General features: G+C 44.2%; 5 protein-coding genes across 5 annotated transcripts; 2 read left to right on the top strand and 3 right to left on the bottom strand.

Moving 5' to 3' along the window:
* Nucleotides 1-191: 191 nt before the first annotated feature.
* Nucleotides 192-2,315, bottom strand: IL334_002516 (uncharacterized protein; the record flags this gene model as incomplete). The annotated part of the gene is made up of 12 exons (XM_062934260.1): nt 192-300; nt 379-525; nt 586-635; nt 688-698; nt 761-865; nt 911-1,307; nt 1,442-1,562; nt 1,624-1,735; nt 1,794-1,839; nt 1,890-1,901; nt 1,958-2,016; nt 2,072-2,315. 12 exons carry the CDS (start codon nt 2,313-2,315, stop codon nt 192-194), a joined length of 1,413 nt encoding a protein of 470 aa, XP_062790311.1.
* Nucleotides 2,316-2,681: 366 nt separating this feature from the next.
* Nucleotides 2,682-3,542, top strand: IL334_002515 (uncharacterized protein; the record flags this gene model as incomplete). Its single annotated transcript, XM_062934259.1, has 4 exons — nt 2,682-2,713; nt 2,784-3,092; nt 3,173-3,386; nt 3,489-3,542. The coding sequence occupies 4 exons, from the start codon at nt 2,682-2,684 to the stop codon at nt 3,540-3,542; spliced, it is 609 nt and encodes a 202-aa protein (XP_062790310.1).
* Nucleotides 3,543-3,838: 296 nt separating this feature from the next.
* On the bottom strand, nt 3,839-7,910 carry IL334_002514 (uncharacterized protein; the record flags this gene model as incomplete). The annotated part of the gene is made up of 12 exons (XM_062934258.1): nt 3,839-4,099; nt 4,199-4,346; nt 4,406-4,575; nt 4,630-4,749; nt 4,807-4,857; nt 4,904-5,455; nt 5,507-5,641; nt 5,696-5,912; nt 5,966-6,050; nt 6,104-6,583; nt 6,638-7,772; nt 7,878-7,910. The coding sequence occupies 12 exons, from the start codon at nt 7,908-7,910 to the stop codon at nt 3,839-3,841; spliced, it is 3,387 nt and encodes a 1,128-aa protein (XP_062790309.1).
* A 504-nt stretch (nt 7,911-8,414) lies between these two features.
* On the bottom strand, nt 8,415-10,987 carry IL334_002513 (uncharacterized protein; the record flags this gene model as incomplete). Its single annotated transcript, XM_062934257.1, has 9 exons — nt 8,415-8,665; nt 8,720-9,149; nt 9,212-9,694; nt 9,746-10,254; nt 10,327-10,555; nt 10,616-10,675; nt 10,736-10,795; nt 10,853-10,894; nt 10,955-10,987. 9 exons carry the CDS (start codon nt 10,985-10,987, stop codon nt 8,415-8,417), a joined length of 2,097 nt encoding a protein of 698 aa, XP_062790308.1.
* Nucleotides 10,988-16,131: 5,144 nt separating this feature from the next.
* IL334_002512 (uncharacterized protein) lies at nt 16,132-19,410 on the top strand (the record flags this gene model as incomplete). Its single annotated transcript, XM_062934256.1, has 6 exons — nt 16,132-16,430; nt 16,485-17,315; nt 17,365-18,500; nt 18,565-18,701; nt 18,759-18,976; nt 19,032-19,410. The coding sequence occupies 6 exons, from the start codon at nt 16,132-16,134 to the stop codon at nt 19,408-19,410; spliced, it is 3,000 nt and encodes a 999-aa protein (XP_062790307.1).
* Between the last annotated feature and the right edge of the window lie 378 nt (nt 19,411-19,788).

Raw genomic sequence — 19,788 nt, 5'->3', positions numbered from 1 at the left:
TCATGTATCGAAGTCTTTGGACGTCCTCGGTGGTTCCAAGGATTAGGACCGAGAGGCAGTTTATTCAGTGTCGAATTCAATGTCGAGTTCAAACGCCGGTCCTACACTGCATTGTGTGCAACATTTCCGGGGAAACAAGATGGTTTGCCACTGGATGCTTCTCTTCCCCTACTCGATTACTGTATTGCATATTATGAGTTGAGTAAAGTATCGATGATACTTGTATCTATAGGAATATTATTCGTTCGAAGATAATCGTCTGACCAGAATTTACTTTGATGTCGTGATCCAGAATCACACCTATTAGCCAAATGGTTATCAGCTCTTAATTTCGATTGACATGAAGTCTGATAATGATGGATTGAGAACGTAATTTACAGGATTGTAGCTATCCGACTACCTTTACTAAGAGTTTTCGCCAATCTTACACAAGCTACTAGGTTACATGCGCTTGAAGAACCGAGGTAAAGGCCATCATGTGACACGAGGTAACGCGACATTGCCACTGCTTCTGCATCAGATATTCTGTGATTGTCATAGTCAGCTTCACATCATGAGAATCATTCTTAAGATCTGGAGGCCTACCGATAAGCATCGTCAATGATGTCCAATCCCAAAGAGAAATTCTGGGTTATCTAAAGTTGATTTTAGCATACTTGATATGGTCCCACGCATAAAACAACTCACTCGATTGATTCCTAGCATGTCGATATGTAAGTTTAGCTGTTGATTCTTGAACAAGGAAGGTATCATCACTCACCGATACCTTCCACCACAGTGTCGACTTGATGTCGCCTTTTCTTCCCCTCACTCTCCTTGGGATCAAACATGACATTATACTTGACCTTGTTATACAATCCTGAGCCTGAATCGATATGTCAGACGGATATGTCAATTTACTGAGACTTACCTTCAGGATCAGATAGAACAATTTTCAGATTGGGTAACGATTTCTTCAAGAATACTCCAGTTCCAGCTATAGTACCTCCTGTACCAGCTCCACTAACGAAAGCGTCCAAATTACCACTTGTTTGTCTGAGTATCTCCGGGCCGGTCCCTTTATAATGTGCGTGGAAATTCGATTCGTTCTCAAATTGATCCGCGAAAAATCCCCTCGGTTTGGTTTCTAGTGCAGGACGAAGTATTTCGGGTAGAGTGATCACGGGTACAAATGATTCAGAAGAATTCGTCTCATGTCCAACTTCTGATGGTTGAGCTTGAGTCGAAACTGCAATCTCGGGATTGGTTTTTGGAGGATCAACCAAAGTCGTATTTCCAAATTCTAAAGCTCGTTTGCGTGCTAAATTCTGTAAGACATTTTGTCAAATCACGCTTCGGAGTAGAGTAGAAGTGCAAGTAAGGGTGAACATACGACGAACTGAGAATGCATCGAATGATCAGCTGCATGGTCAACCATACCATCACTAGATATTGAACTCACCTGTTTCTCATCGACGATACTAGCCGGCCGCACTCTCTCTACTTTAGCTCCTAGTTTCTCTAACACCTGAACTTTCTCGATGGCTACATCATCAGGCATTATGATGCAACATTCATAGCCTCTAAAGAGATAATTTAGCACGGCAAATTGTGGGTTGTGGTTAGATCAAAGAAGTCGCTTACTTTGCCCTACCCACTGTTGCCAATGAAATACCTGTACTGCCAACAGTTCCCTCGAATAGTACAGAGCCAGTATGGGGGTGCAACAACCCTTGCGTTTCGGCATCCTCGATGACTGGGAAAGTTTCATTAGCTTGTAAGCTGGACGCGTCAAGTGGATGATCGAGACTCACTCTTCAAAGCCACTCGATCTTTCACAGATCCTCCGGGGTTCAAGTACTGTTGGCAAATCAGTGTCGCTATCTGAAGATGTGCAATACTGAACGAACCTCTGCTTTTCCCTATCGAAACGCAGTGCATTAGCGCGGTAATGTCAATGACCCATACGGCAACTTACCAGTATGTCCACTCCAAGTGCATTACTCAGAGAGTTGATCCTTATAAGCGGGGTATTACCTATTGGAGGCTAATAAGCATTTCGATCCACTGGATAAAATTCTTTGGTATTTACCTATCAGGCCGATCACACCATCTACGATTTCATCGCTTCTTATTTCGATAGGTCTAGGCGGTATCCTGGCAATGTTTCTTTTCCTTCTCCAGTCCTCAAACAACAATGCAACCGACGTAGAAGATAATGAGAAAGTTACTCCTATTATCAGACCCCAAGTCAGATCCCTGGTGAACTTGGATGGTAATCGGAAACGCTCCCCGAATTGAGTAGACAGCTGCGGTAAACAGTCCGTGAAGCCCATAACTGAGCTGGATATTGTGATTGCACCCAGCTATGATTATTGATTTGATGTAACGTTGTTGTTGTTCAAGAGGAAAGAAGATGCAAACCGACGATATTTTGGCAAAGTCAGGAACATTGAACGCAATCGCGAGCGCGTTTATCAGTTCAATTTCGTATCATCTATTTCCTTTCAACACCATCATTTCGTGACTTTCCACATATCAATTATAGCACGTCTCACTACACTCAGTCTCTGTTCCACTACTGAGCCCACATATTTCGTCGGACCTAATCGTCACTAAAGAGAACTCCTTGATCAGAGCAGCCTGATTGGTAAACTATCTTCCTACGCTTCCCTCCGACTATCATCTTGATCTAATCAAGAATGACCATATACTCACTTTACATATTTGACCGGTAAGATTAAGATCTATTTCTCTGCAATCAACTCGATGATGAAGTGAGACTGATTGGACTCTTGATGTAGGCATTGTGAATGTGTCTACTACCAAGATTGGCATCGTACTCAACCCATTCGTGCACCTCCAGCAATATCGAATAAACCTGGCGTTCATAGAATACCGCCTCCCCTTCAACCGAACGAGGCAGGTGCTCCAACAAGAGAGTCGATATTCTCAGAAACGAATAGGAGTTCTTTATTGTCAAATGGGACTATAGATGGCGGTGCGAATAGAACGAACAAATTACCGAAAGGTTTACCATTTGATGAAGAATCAAAGTTGGTTTATGGCGTTATACTGAGTCTGAGAAATATGGTCAAGAAATTATCTGGAAGGTGAGAAATATATCATCATCACAATATAGTCTCATATACTCATAAACTTGATTGACACCCCACCACATCTCTTGTTCCAGAGAGGAAGCCTTTACTTCTTATTCAACTTCATCATACAAACTACACCTTTTTGAGACTCCGACAAATTACAAATTCGTACTTCTCTCAGATCCTTCATCCGATTCATTACGATTTGTGTTGCGACAATTATACGTAGGGCCGTTCGTAGAGTGCGTTGTGCGGAATCCGTTGGTGAAACTTGACAGCAGGGCAGAAGGGATTGACAACGATCAAGTAAGCCAAACATTCCTGGTGAACTCATTTCCAGCCGTATGAGCATAAAGATCGCGTTCAACACATCAAAGAGGGATCGCTGAACTATCGTTGTCTTTGCAGTTCAGAGCAGCTGTGGATAGACATATGAAGGGATTATCGATGTTCTCGTCATAATCGTGCTCTAGACCATGAGACCTCCTATACGACCCCGCTGCTAGCCGGTCTTCCAGCAAGTACGCATGAAATGAACATTTTGTAACGATGCATGTATTTATGACTAATGGTCATTTTGCCAGAGCAAAAGTGCAGGAGAGTGTATGAATAATGAACTATGAATAACGTAATGAGACTACAACAGTTTTGTATTATACTTCAACAGATCCTTCCCATCGACGCAGAGAGCACTTTCACCTCTCCGACTCGCACAGTGCATACATCCCCCTGCACTGGGGTTCAATGCAGCCACTTCGTTATGCGCCCTCAGCAGCTTTACCCCTAGCTTTCTTCACACTACCTGTCAATGGAATCTCGTCCTCTTCTTTGATACCATCCATCTCACTCGCATCTCCAGCGACGAACTTGTTCCTTAAAGTCGTCAACAATGATCGCCTAGTTTCTTTAGCAGTGTTGTCGTCTTGTCCTGAATTATCTTGTCCATCCAAGGTGATTTCTTCACCTCCTACTGCGTCATCTAATTGCAGTTTTGTCATTCCAATGGCCAGCATATCTTCCTGTAGGGGCGGCAGGAGCATCAGCTTTGACTCTCATCAAGCGCATCAGAAGACAGAACAGGCAAGAGAAATGAAAGCATGACGGGATTTTGCACTTACGTCAATGGACCCCTTCGTGATGAGTTTGATGACTTCGACTTCCTTTTCTTGCCCAATACGGTAAGCCCGATCAGCAGCCTGCCTGTCGTTATGAGGGTTGAAGTCCTGATCGTAGATGACAACGACGGAAGCTGCCGTCAAGTTGATACTGTTCGCGGCAAAGGCGTGAGCTAATACCGCATACGGACGTTACGAGCGAGGACTTACCCCACACCACCGGCTTTGGTTGAAAGAAGAAACACGGTGATTTCGGGATCATCGTTAAACTCGTCCACTAAACCTTGTCTTTCATCTGTTTTGGTTTGACCATCTAATCGGGTATACCGCACGCCCAAATGATCAAGTGCTTTTTCCAATATATCCAGGATCATTACGAACTGCAACATGCTAAATCAGCTCTATATCGAGTCTCGATTTCAAAGGAGGCATACCTGAGAGAAAAGTAACATTCTCTTTCCCTCTTTCTTACATCTTTCGATGTGATTCCGGAGCGCAGTAATCTTTCCGCCTTCGAGGAACAGCTCGGGGTCTAAAGCATATTTGCGGAGTTCCTGAATACAGTCGAACTGAGTCAGTATGCGGTCGAGGTTCACGACTAATTTACTTACATCTTCAATAGATGATGAACAGAAGTTGGAGATTTCGTAGTCACTCATAAACTAGGATGGGTCAGCTCTCGTTTTCTCTGCGATTTTGTACACTCACTTCAAGATCCTCGATAACATAATCCAACCTAGAGTCACAATAAGTAGGAGTATTGAGGCATTCTTTGGCGAGTTTCTTGATCTTGGCATCGGTATATAACCTGCGGAAGAGGAGAGGGTGACTCGCTGCTTTTCTGAGATCCATCAGGATATTTGAACTGCTTGCAGCAGGCGTTATTTGACCTTTCTTAGGTTTAGCTTTCGTAGCTTTCTTCGTTGTAGACTTTTGTTCCGCCTCTTCCGCATTGACAGCAGCATTTTCCAATGCATCATCCGAAAGTTCTTGTAAAACCTTTTTAGATCTTTGCATTGTCTCGTTGTACAGTTTAGCCTGAACTTTTGACATTTCGCAATGTTCAACTTTTTCAATCTTTGGAGGTAGGTTCAACACAAGTGCCTTTCGACGACGTAACACGAAGGGCGTTAACATTGTTCGTGCTCGAGATGTCCGCTGTTGCGATAAAAGATTGGCAGATCCTTGAGATTTGAATATTGCTCGGAGATAAGGCTCAGCATCAGCGAAAGTGTCCTTGTGAATGAACATAAGGAGTGACTGAAAGAGTAGATAAGCTCGAGTCTCTCTACGCTGCGTCTTTCAACTCACGACCAGCTCCTGTAAGTTATTCTGGAGCGGTGTTCCCGTCAAGAGCAATCTCCATTTCGGTTTGATCGATAGTAAATCACTATACGCTTTTGTGGTACAGCTTTTGAGCTTATGTCCTTCATCATACACGCAGGTCTGATCTCATCATTAGCATTCTAGCACAGACGAGGTGGTGCAGGGCGGGCTCACTTCAAACTCGATCTTCTTCCTGAAGAAGCTCAAATCATCCGGTGCCGCGACTTGAGTATAAGAAGCCAAAACAACTTCTAATCGGCCCGATCTGAAACGTCGTTTCAGGTCATCTCGTAGACTCGCACGTTCTGCTTGTGATCCATAGTATGTTTGGACGTCGACTGAGGGGGCAAATCTGTCAAACTCCCTTGTCCAATTTTCAAGTGTAGAGGCACTATATGTCCGCAGTTAGCGAATCCTGAGGTTTGCGCAAGGCGAATCACTAACGGCACAAATATCATATGGGGTCCTTTTATCCCTTTCTCTTTGAGATGAGCAATGAACGATATGACTTGGATAGTCTTGCCTAGACCTGCGCATGACATTGTCAGCGGAAATTATCGTTAATAGCGAGATCTCACTCACCCATTTCATCTGCTAGGATACAACCGATCTTTTTGGAGTAAAGCAGATTCAACCAATTTACACCCAGTAGTTGATAATCTTTCAGTATCGTTCCCTCACTCAGCGAGGAGGGCTGGGTCTGTATGTAGCTCCCTAAAATCTTTCGCTTCTTCATATCGGTCTCTTTTCTTAGCAATTCGGATACTTTTGCTACATCGACTTTGACGTCATTTAAACCGTCGGAACGAGGTGTTCCCACTACGCTTTCTTGAGCCATTGACGCGCCTCTCCATACGGCTAGCGTATTGCCAACATCGTTTGCTATAGCTTCACACCTGTTGAGACAAGCATCGATTTGTACATAACCTTCCATGATCTCGGTATATTGTTCAAATAATTTGAACGAGACTCCTCTAGCTTTAGTGAGCTTGTGTCGAGCTTCATCAATATCTTCATAAGGCCGTAACTTGATGACGATAGCAGCTTGTTCCTCGCTACAAGCTGTTCGAGGAAGTGAATCAGCTGAATGTTAGATAAGATGCAGCCAGAACTCACCAATTGTACCCGTTAACATTTCCGCATCCACCTCGTTAAACGCTTTTAGAGCTTCTCCTTCCGCATCTACTTCCGGATCTCCCTTTCTCCTTTTCTTCTTTCTACCTTCATCTCCTGACCAGCTACCCTCACTATCTCCTTCGGACATTTCACCTCCCGAAGAACTCTCATCCGGATCCCTTCGTTTAGCATTGACAGCTCTGTTAGCATAAATAGACGATTTTGCATTTTTCGCTGGTTTGGGTGGATCTCTATTCTTGGGCGCTACAGAAGTGGATTGAGAGACTCTGGCTACCATAGTAGGTCTTGATTGACCTTGTCCAGGAGGTCTAACTTTATTTGGTGTGAAGACTTCGAGCCTTGTTGGAGTCGACAATGATACAGATGAAGGTGAATGCATTGGGGAGGAGTTTCCAGGTCTATCGTTCATTGCGTGAATTTGATTGATTGCTCTGTCAGGATTATCTGGATATTTCTTCAATAGCGAGACTATCACATGCTGTTGAACATTGCTGAATTGATTGGATAGTCTACTTGCCATTTGTGATATCCGAGCTTCTTCACCTTTATGATGTGATTGAGCAGCCAAGACTAGACTAGGTTGACGAGATGATGAAGAGGGTGATGAGGGAGCAGCGATGTTTGTTGTTGGACGAGTAGGTGAGTCTGGGTCATCAGGGTCGGCATAACGAGCTTTTAATCTACTCAAAGGTTGAGGTGATGAAGGTGAAAGATCGGCCAGCGAACCATTCCGAGAAGTGACTGCATCATACGAAAATGCAGATGATCCTACAGCTGTCGTTGATCTTGATTCAGGTGCATGTCGACTATGCAAAGCTTTCAAAACATCTTGTGGACTTCCGGTCAATGTTTTTTGTGACTGAGAATCACCGTTCTCATGTCTCCGTCCTATCCCTGAAGAAGGAATTATCCCTGACGAGGAGCTTGAACCATAATTCAATTTCTGAGCAATGTGATTACCATTACTGAAGTATTTTGATTGCTTGGTAGGTACAGGAGCTGGTGAAGATGAGGGGGGAACTAGGACATGAGATTCTGGAGAAGATGCGATATTTATCGGTTCAACAGTGGTCGGTTTTTGGAGTTTTCTCTGTTTTAGAGCGGCGAGAGCTTCCTGTATTGAGATCAAGCATATCAGTAAAGGCTCACTGCTCAATATCACCAGCGAAGTGCATGATAGCTTGAGTCTGCTTCGGTGGGTGAGAGTTTAGAGACTCACGCGACGCTTTCTTTCTGCTTCAGCAGAAGACATTGCAATGTTAGAAGTGTATAGGTACTTGTTCGGCGGCGCGATATCGTCCCGTTTTCTATCGTCTGGGTATCGCTAATTGTAATATGGGTGTACTAGTAACAGAGAACGCATTCAACAGATATTGAGGAGAGAAATCAGCAGTGATGTCGATGAAAGTATATGACAATTATGCGATGAGATGAATGACATAGGAGAGGTGATTTTTTGATAATTCTCAGACGCGTACTACCTAGCACTTAGCTTGAATGATTGTTTGGGTAGAAATATTCACTGTTTACGAAACTTTGATCCCGCTGTCGCTTTTATCTGATGCAAATGACCAGTATGAAGATTATGAGAATCGAATGAACAGTTGAAGGTTCAATGCAGCAGCGTACGGACATGCCCATGCGCATACCAAGTTGATCATTTAAACATTTCATTACAAGTATTAACCATTCTAAGTAGATCATTGGGACTGTCAGAGGCAGGTGTTTATATGAACTTTTGAATACTCTAATCTCTTTATACGGCAGCGACGATTGCTTCAGCTGCATTCAGAGCTCCGACCATCTTAACACATTCTCTTCTTCTAGCAACGATATCGGGAGATTCTTTCAAGAGTTCTTCTAGTACTTCAGGTTTGTAAAGGTGTTCAAGTAATTCTCGTTGAAGATTTTCTTTTGCAAAATTGACCAGGTTGTATGTGATTGCTTTGGGTACCATATCGATCATTTCTCGCTTGACCACGGAGTAATATGATTGAATGAGGAGTTCTATTGGACAGGTCAGCAGATATATAGAACATCTGAATTAACGGGCAAACTCACTGATCACATCGGTCTCCATAGATTCACGTTCACTGAGAGAAGCGATAGGTTTGATGACAGCAGGAGGTGCTTCCATAGCTGCCGTCTTCTTCTTTGGCTGCTTGTCTTTCGAGAAGAAACTGTTGAAGAAACTGGGTTCATCCTTCTTGAAATCGGCATCCAAATCTTTTCCATTATTGAGAGCGGATGGAGGAATCTTCTTAGGGTCAACGGGCTTCTCAGGGGGTTTATTCGCGTTCATTCTGTCGTTCACTAATGCCATAGCTCTGTGTCCTCCGATGAAATCTGGATGAGTAGTGTTGACATAACAAGCTTGCATTGCTACCATATCAGTGACAAGCTTGTTGGTAGGTTGCATGCACGACTTGAAGAAACTGATTACGACCAAGTTGAATCGGTCTTTCAGCTCAGGATATCGTTTAAAGGTTTGCTGAGATTGTTGTCAGCGTCATTCTTCCGTAGGGAATAATGAAATGATAAAGTACAACTCACTGTCTTCGTCAAGAGATGAGCTAATATTCGGATCAGTTCATCATAGACCAATGCGCAACACCTCAGAGAGGGTTCTTCTAATCTCCTGATTTGTTGTTTGACTATCACTTCAAATGCGGTTGTACCAACGAACAAGGACGGTGTAGAACCGGAGGAGTTATAAAGAATAGTTCGGATATCGCCATCCTTGACTTGATCGAAGGGGTCGATTGACTTGACACCGTTGTTATATAATTCGTGGAAGACAAAACTGATACGAGCACCACCTGAAAGCTCATTGAGGGAGAGATCGTTCGTGTTACCGTCAATGGCAGATCGGAATTCGGAGCAGAATTCTGTGATGGTCGAAAGGACTAAACTACCAGGATTGGTTTCTCCCATTGGTCCACCGAGTGCTGCAAGCTCAGCCTGATATTTGCCGAGTTGTTGACTGATTCGAGCTTTGATATCGGGAAGGGTATTTCGGATGTGGTGCATAAGAATCTGGAATAGATTTCAGCAATATCTCGCAGTACGGCAGAAAAGACTACTCACAATGTTAAGTTTTCTAGCGAGCCAAGGTGTTCCGCAATATTGTGCTTTTCCAGCGTAACTAGAGTGATTTTCGAAAAATCTTTTCTCATTCTCCAATGCCGATGAGATGGATTTACTTTGATCGATATCTCTTTGACCACGATTGACTACGGGGACATAACCCAATCTCAATGGAATAACTCTTCCAGCTAAGATATCCACGACATCCGTTCCTTGATCCATCAAATCCACTTTCGTTAAAACACCAATAGTTCTTGTTCCCTCTGGGTCAACCTCTCGAGCCATTTTCAATCCATCAGAGTTGGCTAAATCGGTATTAGCAGCTGTAACTGCCAAGATGATAGCATTAGGTTTTGAAATGAACCGCAAGAGCATATCTCGAATTTGTTTCTCAATATCACGAGGTTGATCACCGACTGGGACTTTGGTCAAACCGGGTAAATCGACGAGGGTGAGGGTAAGGACATTGGGAGAGAAGATTCTCAGGTTGATGGGGTTCGGTGAAATACCTTTAAACACATAGATCCGATTAGCAAACTCGACAAGGTCAGGATGATGCGGTCGTGAGCCAAGGAACTTACCAGCGTTCTTTCCAGTCATTTTCTCAGTGTCTCTAACGATCTCATCTCTAATTTTATGGAAATCATGGAATTTCTGTCCAGGTAAATGAAGGAACTCTCCCCATTCATCGGGGTTGTTCTCATTGAGTTGCACTTTTGCCATGGCATCTTCAGCTTTTTCTCCATCTGCTTTGTCTCCATTTGCTTGAGCAGGTTTAGATGTTGCTGGTCGATTAATCAATTGAAGGACCTATATATTCGAGTGTTAGCGGACGGACACCATATTCGCGTAAAGCCATATATCACCTACCAGTGGTCGACGGGTTACGATACCAGTACCACGGGGTAGGAAGTCTCTTCCAACGATATTCTATCAGACATATCATATCAGCTAAGTCCGCTGAAGTGCATGTCAAGTCAAAAGACTCACCTCAAGCACTGATGATTTACCACTACTTTGAGAACCGATGACGGTGATTTGCGGTAAATCCTGTAGATAGCGTGTCAGCTATTCAAGATTCGCCATAATAGCATGATTTGGCCTTACGATATTGTTTGATACACCGATCGATGCGAAGACATCTTGCAGCTATGAAGGCACTATTATCAGCGGATGCTTTGGGTTGTTTGTGGATAAAGAGGAACTCACCTTGTTCACGAGATTGATTAGCTGCTGATCCATCTTGATTGCTTGTTCCTATGTTTGTCGCGCAATGCTATTGTTCACAGGTATGCGAATATGCGAGTGAAGTGATGTGGTGTTGTATGGACGCCGATGTAGAGATATCTGGGCGATGAGGAATGCACAAGGATATGATGTTATCAATGGACAGAAAGCACAAGCACACACGTCCTAGGTGATGATGACACGCATTCAACTGTGAGTGGCGGCAAGCCGACTGTTATACGTAATATCATTCAATCTAGATGAGGCAGTGTATACGTTCTCAATTACCAAACGAATTTTCGACGCTATATGCATGATTCGGATCTCTAAGAGGACATCTCATCGTGCATAGGATACTAGAAGTGGAATACATCGTGATAGGCGTGTTTCTCAAATGTGTCATTTTCAAAGATCCAGGTGATTGGATGTTATACTCTACGGTGGATGGCAGGTTTAAGAATATATACCATTAAAAATTCCAATTTTCAGCAATCACGGTTTCGTAAGGCATTCGCCTGTTTCGTTGGTGCAGTGGTAGCATGCCCTCTTAGGGTTTTCACCTGAAAACTTTGGGGGTGGTCCTCGGTTCAATCCCGGGACGAGACCCGTCTCTTTTTGGCTTTTTTTATCGATTCTTCGATGACCACATCCAAAAATATGTCAGTACATCATCAAGAAGGTATCGATTCCATTTATATCCACAGATTGGGAGAATACTGAAGGAGGATTGAGAGACGGGGCAAGGAGGCTACGAGCATTTTCTTGTATCCCGACATGCGATGTATTGTCTTCATGTTCTCTTAAGTTTCAGCTGTCCATGAATGACTGGTGTTTTTGGAGCTCGATGGATTGATCGACCGTACTTACTGCTGTAACAGCGAGACCTACCTTACTTTTGTTTTCACGGAAGGTCAGAGTTCCAATCTGTCCATGACGAATATTGATGCAGAACCCTCGAGAAGACAGAATTTTGAACTACAATGAGAAGTAAACAAGGGTATTGGGATTCGTGCGGCAGGTTATAGCTGATATCAGACGATTTATACAAATCAAACGTCTTTCAGCTTACGATCAACAGAACAAGGTATCTGATTATACCGGATCCTGTACCTACCAACCCTGACCTTTTTTGTGTTCACGGTCAGACCTGACAAGCAGACTACACGGAGGTCGTTCTCGCTCCGACCAGAAAGACGATAGCGAGCCATTCTGATTCTGAGTTATCGAATCCCGATTTATCAAAGGACAAAGGTTTTCAAGCGCTCAGTTCTTCATAGCGGCCTCTCAAGTAACGCGAACATCTCCTCTTCCCTACCCCCCGAACCTCTCCGTGGTAATCAGGATACATATCGCTATCATATTACCGCCACATTTGAATATATGTAATTACAACTTAGGAGTACCACTGAATGCAGACGATAGCGAGGTGACTTAGATCTGGACCGCAAGCTCCCCTCGATCTATGTGAGTGGTGTGAGCGTGTGCCACTACTCGCTCTGCCCAGACAGCTCTTCCTCCAGGAGTCCAGCGGCGCGATCGTTATATCTTGAATCACAATATTCGATAGGAGTACGAATGCCCCTCTTTTTCTCTTCGAGGTTCTTGTATACTGTGCATTTTCAGTCCCTTCACATTGAATGAGCGATATTCATCTCATAGATTACTTCCTTCTATCAACAATTAGGGTTCTGAACCCGCTTTGTGCCTGCTCCAATCTGTCGAAGTGATTAGGTAGTTCGATACACCTAATCCATTGTGCCTGATCCTTCCACCACAAGATATCAAGTAGGAATGGCATGTACGGAATAAGTGATCCCCCAGCAGACGTATGACCCACACAATTTCCCCACGCCACGAGCCGTGGTCAGATCATGGTCAGATCGTCAAGCTATGTCAACTTTCGAAGGTATGTTCGGGCTATGATCTTCTTCCCCCACGATAATCTTTCTAGGCAAGTCCGGTCCGGAGATGGACTGCGTGACGTAGTGAGATCGAATATCGTCAGTTAGTTCGTAATGATAACGCAATGATTATAGAAGATACCAGCAAATATCTTCAATAAACATTAGATGAATCATCCAACTTCATATTTTAGATTGCCGTGTCTAGATTGGCACCCGTATGGTTACTCAGGATATCTACCCCACAAAAAACACGGGAAGGCAGGAAATTTCATATCAGATATGTAGATTGTCAGTTTTATTTGCATATGGGTATGAGATGGTTCTCGGAGGAGTTTTCCCCTTTTATGAAAAGAGTCCCGATACGGTACTAGTACTGGAAAAAGCAATATCTAATCGTCCCGTCCCTCCGTCTCTCGTCTCTCGTCTTTCGTCTTCCGTCTTCCGTCGATCAATGATAATAACGATCAACGGTGATCTTGGTAAACGCCATCGAAATCACTCATGGGGCTGTTGCATCTTCTACTCCGAGACACTCATTATGCGCGCCACATTCTAACCATTCCCCCCTGCTGCGTTTCATCTTCATCATAAACGATCGCCAATTGACTACTTCGTGTTTTCCCGAGACTAGAAGTCTTGGAACCGAACATAGAGAACCGAGGCAAAAGCTCCATTCCCTCCGGATAGATCGCGAAATCGATGTTACTGACTACTAGAACAGACGTTTCTGTATATCAGAAAATCAGGGTAAAAAGGGATTTGATCAATGACTAGGATGGACAGATCTAGAATTTTTACTTGTCCTGTGCCTACCAGAAGAAAAGGGAAAAAAAGGGGAAAAGGTAACACCGAGATGTGATATTACCACTTTTGGAGATGACAAAGCGTTACAACGTGATACCGAAAACGATGTCCGTCGAGTCGCCGCTATTAGCGCCTATAACGAAAACAGCATCCGAATCTACCGAAACTGTGCGAAATTTTGATCATACAGCTGACGAATTGACACTTAGCTCGAGTTTCCCTAATCGACAAAAACGCACGTACTCCTCATGCACTAATAACAGCAAATGGCAGACATGTAGAGGGGGAATGAAGACAAGCGTCGATTGCAATCGATAAAGTCCCACGTGAAGCTCTTATTCATTCCATTGATCCTGGGTCCTGGAGTTTCGGGATCCTGAAGAAAAAAAGAGAAAAAAACCTCGAGTACTGCTGCTGCATCGCGATCTCCACAACCGAGCCCACGCTGAAACCATGCATGTATGTAAGGGTTTTTCATTTTTTCACTATTTCATTTGCCAGCTGTGGTCTTGATACTAAGAAAAGTGTGTAAGGAGTTCTCGACTTTGATAATGCATTCGGAACCTGAATGAACCTGTTGTTAATCGTATCCTGTAATCAGGATAATTGCTTAAACGGCTCCAAAGCAGTGGGAAGGGAGGGAAACCCACAAAATCAATTGATCACCGCTCACCGCTCCTGTGTACATGCAAGCACGACTTCGCAGTAAGCATTCCATCAGCAAGTCCTGTACTTGTGCTCGGCCTAGTCTTTGCCTTTGTTATCATTATTGTAGTCTTCACCGTCCACATCGCTCTCATCATCATCATCATTATCATTCTTAGATCGAGAGAGAGCCCAGAGAGACAAAAAGCAGAGCAGTGAAACAAAGGGGTCTATTCCGGCACCGACCGCCCTTTTCATAAACTTTCACTCAAGCATAGGCAAACTTCTTTGAGCCCAGGTCCCACATACTACCATACAACCTCTCTACATCCGACCACGACTATCAACTTGATCATCATCATCATCATCATTACGAAAAAGCTTAGGCACTCCTCTCGTTGAACCTTCACTGCCGAGCATTCCAAAAAAGATTACCAGCGAAGGAATTGGAAAAAAAGAAAAACTGTTATCAATTATCCAATTTCTCGCTTCTTCATCTTTCAACAATCTCTTCAACACAATAATACATTCCTTTGAATACAAAATCATTCCAACATAAATCATCTTCATAATAGACCCATCAAAACCTGCTGTCACTTGCAGCAATATCAAACTCACCGACATACAAAAAGCACACTCTGTCCTTGCCTTGGTCTTTCAGCTTTACTGTAGAACACCATTGATTATTAGTGCAACTACCTCCCTTTCGAACCACCACCTCCTTGACTTTGACAACTAGTCAATTGTGTGTCATCGAAGGGAATCATTCACCCTTCAAAAAGGATTCCAACCTGAGAACGAGTGACACGGACACTCTTGTGTGTTTTGGTCGTATAGAATCAATAAATTCGGAACAATCGACGTATTATTCGGTCTACGATCAATTGCTGTGTACAAGCAACGCATTGATCGCTCCTCACTCTCCGTCAAAACGATCAACGAGCATCCTTTCGTGCCTTTATTCATAGAAAACCATACACAACACACACATAACCCTTGAATTGCTTCATCCCCATACAAATCGGATTGCTTTCTCCTTCAATCTGTCAATTTCATCAATTTCATCAATTCATCAAATCATCAAACCATTAAAACTTTTTCGGTGCCCTCGCCGTCCATCTGCACAGACAAGCGTGGTATCACCCAAAGAACCAAATAACAAAACAGGAATAATCAACAACAAGTATCCTTTCTTGTCGTTCATTGTTTCCTCCGTCAGATCTGTTATAGATAGACTGTGTTGAGGTCTTTGTTAGGTGAGTCCAGTCCTGATGCTTATTTCAATCGACGAGCTTCCTTTCGGATCAGATGTGATATCTAAGAATGGTGAGGTCCAAGAGGGAATGCCATGTCCTCCAGATCATGTATCCCGAAACACGCCTTCTTGCAGCGTGAACCAATCTCCCTGTCTGCTTTCCCTTCCTTCCTCCTGTACGGTCTAAGCCTTTACGTTTCCGTATACTCTTTACCATATTCTCGTTACTTGCACCTTATCTGATCTCGAAGTGGGAATGTCACACCTTCTTTCCCACAAAGATTTCCATCGTCACCAACGACAATCTGCACTTCGTCGAATGTCTGATCGCCCGAAAGTATCGTACCATCTATTGCGTTCGGGTCCGAGTTGTTGTTAAGTCCCAACTCCGAAATCATCCAGATCTTTTTGACTTCCTCTTTAGACTTGATGTCCTCCCCCTCAGATTGTGTCATTGCCATGTTCTCAACTTCTACTTCCCTCCAATGTCCTACGACTTGTTCAGCTGACACTTTTCTCGTCAAAATCTCCTCTTCAAACATCCTCTCTCAATGACATTGCTTCTTTTCGTCTTCAACCTTGACTCGCTCGATCATCTTTATGTCATCACCTCAGCCTCAACAAGGAATCTTGTCACCCTGCCGTCGACACCACCATTGCCGCCTCCCCTTCTTTCTGGTACAAGTACCACGTTCAATTCCCCATATACGCCGGCACAACCTGGCTTCCAGCAACAGTTCGGTCAAGACCAACAATTTGTTGACCCGATCGGGTCTGGAGGAGGAGATTTCAAGAACGGAGGAGATTATTGGGCATTCAACGCCTTCAGCTCACCTCCCTCCCCCTCCACGTGAGTTCGTCTATATATTTCCAAGAAATACAGCTGATGAATGCCTTTGAGCAGAATAACTTCCACGAGCGATTCGCAGACCGGGGGGGACGGTTTCCCCCCTTCTGATAGCGCCGAAGGCGAATCATCAAGTTCTAGATCAGGCTCATTTCGTCGTCAAAATCTATCTCTTAGTATTGGTTCACTTCCAACACCTTTTCAGAACGGTCACGTACAATCACCCGGATCACTCGCTTCCAGTGGTGCCCCATATACGGATTCCTTTACATCTTCTCATAACGTCAACTTCAGTCAAGATTACTTCCACTTTGCTGCAAATGGATCATATTCGTCCACAGGTGAAGAATCGATGGCAGGGCAGATACCATTGATAGATCAAGGTCAACAACAGACACAACGATTCCCACATTCCCAACCATCTAGTCCTGTCAGAGTTGACTACCCTTTACCATTTGGCAGTCAAGTTCGACAGAGAGGGGCCACCTTCAGCGGTGGAACATTTTACCCTTACGATCAGAACGCATCACCAGTGTTCAGTTTCACTCCAACCATTCCATCCCATCCAACAATACCCTCCCATCTCGCATTCACCAACATTCAAAACGGAACTCATTCTCCACTGGGACCATCGCCTATCATCGCGGCGTCCCCTGCTCAGTTGCAAGGAGATTCATCTTCTTTCTTTACCATGCAGCCACAAGCACAGCATCAACTCCAAGGATTGGGCATGCAGGAGGTGATCATGGAAGATGTGACTACTCCGCAACCAGCCATACCACCTCCTTCACTGAGTCGAAAGTCGTCTTACGGTCAGATGCAACAACAATCGGTTGGCGGCATGGCTCCTGATATGTCCATTGAAGATCAGCTGTCATTACTGGAAAAGTGAGTGTCGTGATGATGATTTACGGGGTAGTACTAACTCATGTCACAGGATCGCGATTTCTGCCCAAACCGCCAAAAACGCATTACTTCGTGGGGAGCAAGTTGATGTATCAGCTAGTCTCGGCGACATCAATCATCAGCTGGAGATCGCCAGTGAATTGGGAGTTGGACCCGCTCCAACACCTAGAGACACAAATACACCTAATTCCCAGGTGTCTCCTGTCAACACTTTCGCCACTTCCTCACCCGTAGTGCAGACAACCGTTCATCCAGCTTTTCACAGCGCAATGATGCAGAATTCGGCGTCTGCACAGATGCAGCAAATGACGCCAATCAACGTCGAACAACCACAAGGGCTATTACCTTCTTTACCGGTTGATGGCCCAGGATCTGCGACAAACAGAGCAGTGTCAGCGACTCCTGCATTATCAAATTTTAGCCACACGATGCCGGTATCACCAACAGATTACCTCAACGGAAACCGATTGCAAGCACCACCTTTAACGCATTCTCACTCCTTCCCGAACGGCCACCAACTTCCTAGTCAAATCCAAAACGGAATGTCGCCCAGTACTCCGGTTCTTACATCAGCATCGTTCATGGCTGCTATTGGCGTACAGCATGCTCCCATCGTTTCATCTCCATTGGCCACGATCCCTCCATCGCGAGCTCCCAGCCCTCTTAGGTATACTATGCCACCTCAGCAATGGAACACCGATATGGCGCCTCCAGCGGAAGCTTCTTCTTCCCAGCAATCTCAATTCCAGCAACAGAATCTCCAACAACAAAATTCGCATTTACAAGGTCATTACATGTCAGCCCAATCCCAATCGGCTCCTCAAGCTACATCGCTGGAACGTCGAGTTTCACAGAGTGAACGAGCTGATGGGCTTCCAATCGCTCGAGGCCGAAGTACATCTGTCAATCACAAACAGTGGTCTCTCCCAAGCATGACCACTAGTGTTCCCCCTTCTACCTTTCAGTCCAGAGCAGCGTCTCCCGAAGACATGGAGGAGGATGAATCAGATGATGATGAGCCGCGGAAGAACAAACGTCGGAGAAGTTCGGTAGGTGGTGAAGGTGTGACCAATGCAGATCTTCTAAACGGTGCTATGATCTCGGAAGATATGAGGAGAGAGTTGGATCAGATATTCTTAGAATTCCTGAACAAAGTCTGCTCCAATTGTGAGTCAATTGAGCTTGGTCAATGGGCATGTCATCCATGGTTATGCTGACGCTTGTCTTTCAGTGGATATAAGCGATAGCAAGGGCGACCCATTGCATCAAGTTCTTATGCCCAAAAAGATGCAACGTCTTGACGAGTCGACTGATTTCCGACCGTTCAAATTCCGTATCCAAGCTTTCACCAACGCTTTCACTGAAGAGGTAAGTCACAATCGGGCTCGTCAACGAAGTTTCTTCAATGCTGACTTAACTCCATAGCTGCTGGAGCGAGGTATAACCGAAGAAACCATGTCTGTGAAGAAAATCAAAACGTATTTGTGGAAACAACATTTAATCTCCCGGTTCAATCCCGATGGAAAGAAAGCCAAATCCAAGGGGAATCACATCTGGAATGTTGATGCTAAGAAGCTGCCAGGTGGCGGATGGGTGTTCAGGCCATTTGAAAGGCGAATCATCGGTCACCCAAACCCTTTCCCGTAAGTACCCAGATTTTCTGCTCTCTTCGCATCGCTGACCAGCCTTTTGAGATAGCTTGATCAATCATCCATACGAATGGGAACCTAGAATATGGGATCCTCAAGCTGCATCGGATACAATCAAATCGAAGTTCAGCTCACCTGCAGAAGGAAGAGGAAGTTTGCCATCATGGTTGAAATGGGAAGACGAAACGAAACTCGTTGGTAAACCTGAACAACCGACCGGACCAATAGAAATCAAAGTTCGAGCCGACTTCATTGATGGGTCAAGTAATCCAAATCACCTAGAAACTTGGTTCAAGATTGAGGTTGTGTCGAGTCTGGTACCTGTATCTGAAACAGATCGAATGTACATCAATATGGGTTACCAGTTATCTTATAATCAACCAGATCAACTCAACCAACCTATAGCCATGATTGATTCTCAAGGGTAAGCGATCCTTGAATATGGTATGATGTTATTGCTAATTACTGTCGACTTCGTGCTTGTAGAATGCCTTTCATGCCTGCGCCTGGAATGATGGCGTACTCGCAACCCTACTTGAATCAACAACCACAATGATGACGGTCCAAATACTTCTGTCACTTCATCATCCACTATGTTCATTCAACGATCTGCCTGTTTTCGTTTTTTGTGTATCATTTCACATCTTTGTATCATTGTGGTTGTCACACTTTAAAGTCGTCGCCGGTTTAGTCCTATATATTATACAGTGATGGCTAGAAGGTATCATGGTTGGGATGAATTGGCAATGAGAAGACGTTTGATGGAGAGAAAAGAAAAGAGAGCCTTTTAGGCTTGTTCAGAGCTT

The sequence above is a fragment of the Kwoniella shivajii genome, chromosome 3 (assembly GCF_035658355.1).
Source record: "Kwoniella shivajii chromosome 3, complete sequence".
NCBI classification, from domain to species: Eukaryota; Fungi; Basidiomycota; class Tremellomycetes; order Tremellales; family Cryptococcaceae; genus Kwoniella; species Kwoniella shivajii.
Note: the sequence above shows the minus strand (reverse complement) of the source record. Positions and strands in the feature narration are given on the sequence as shown.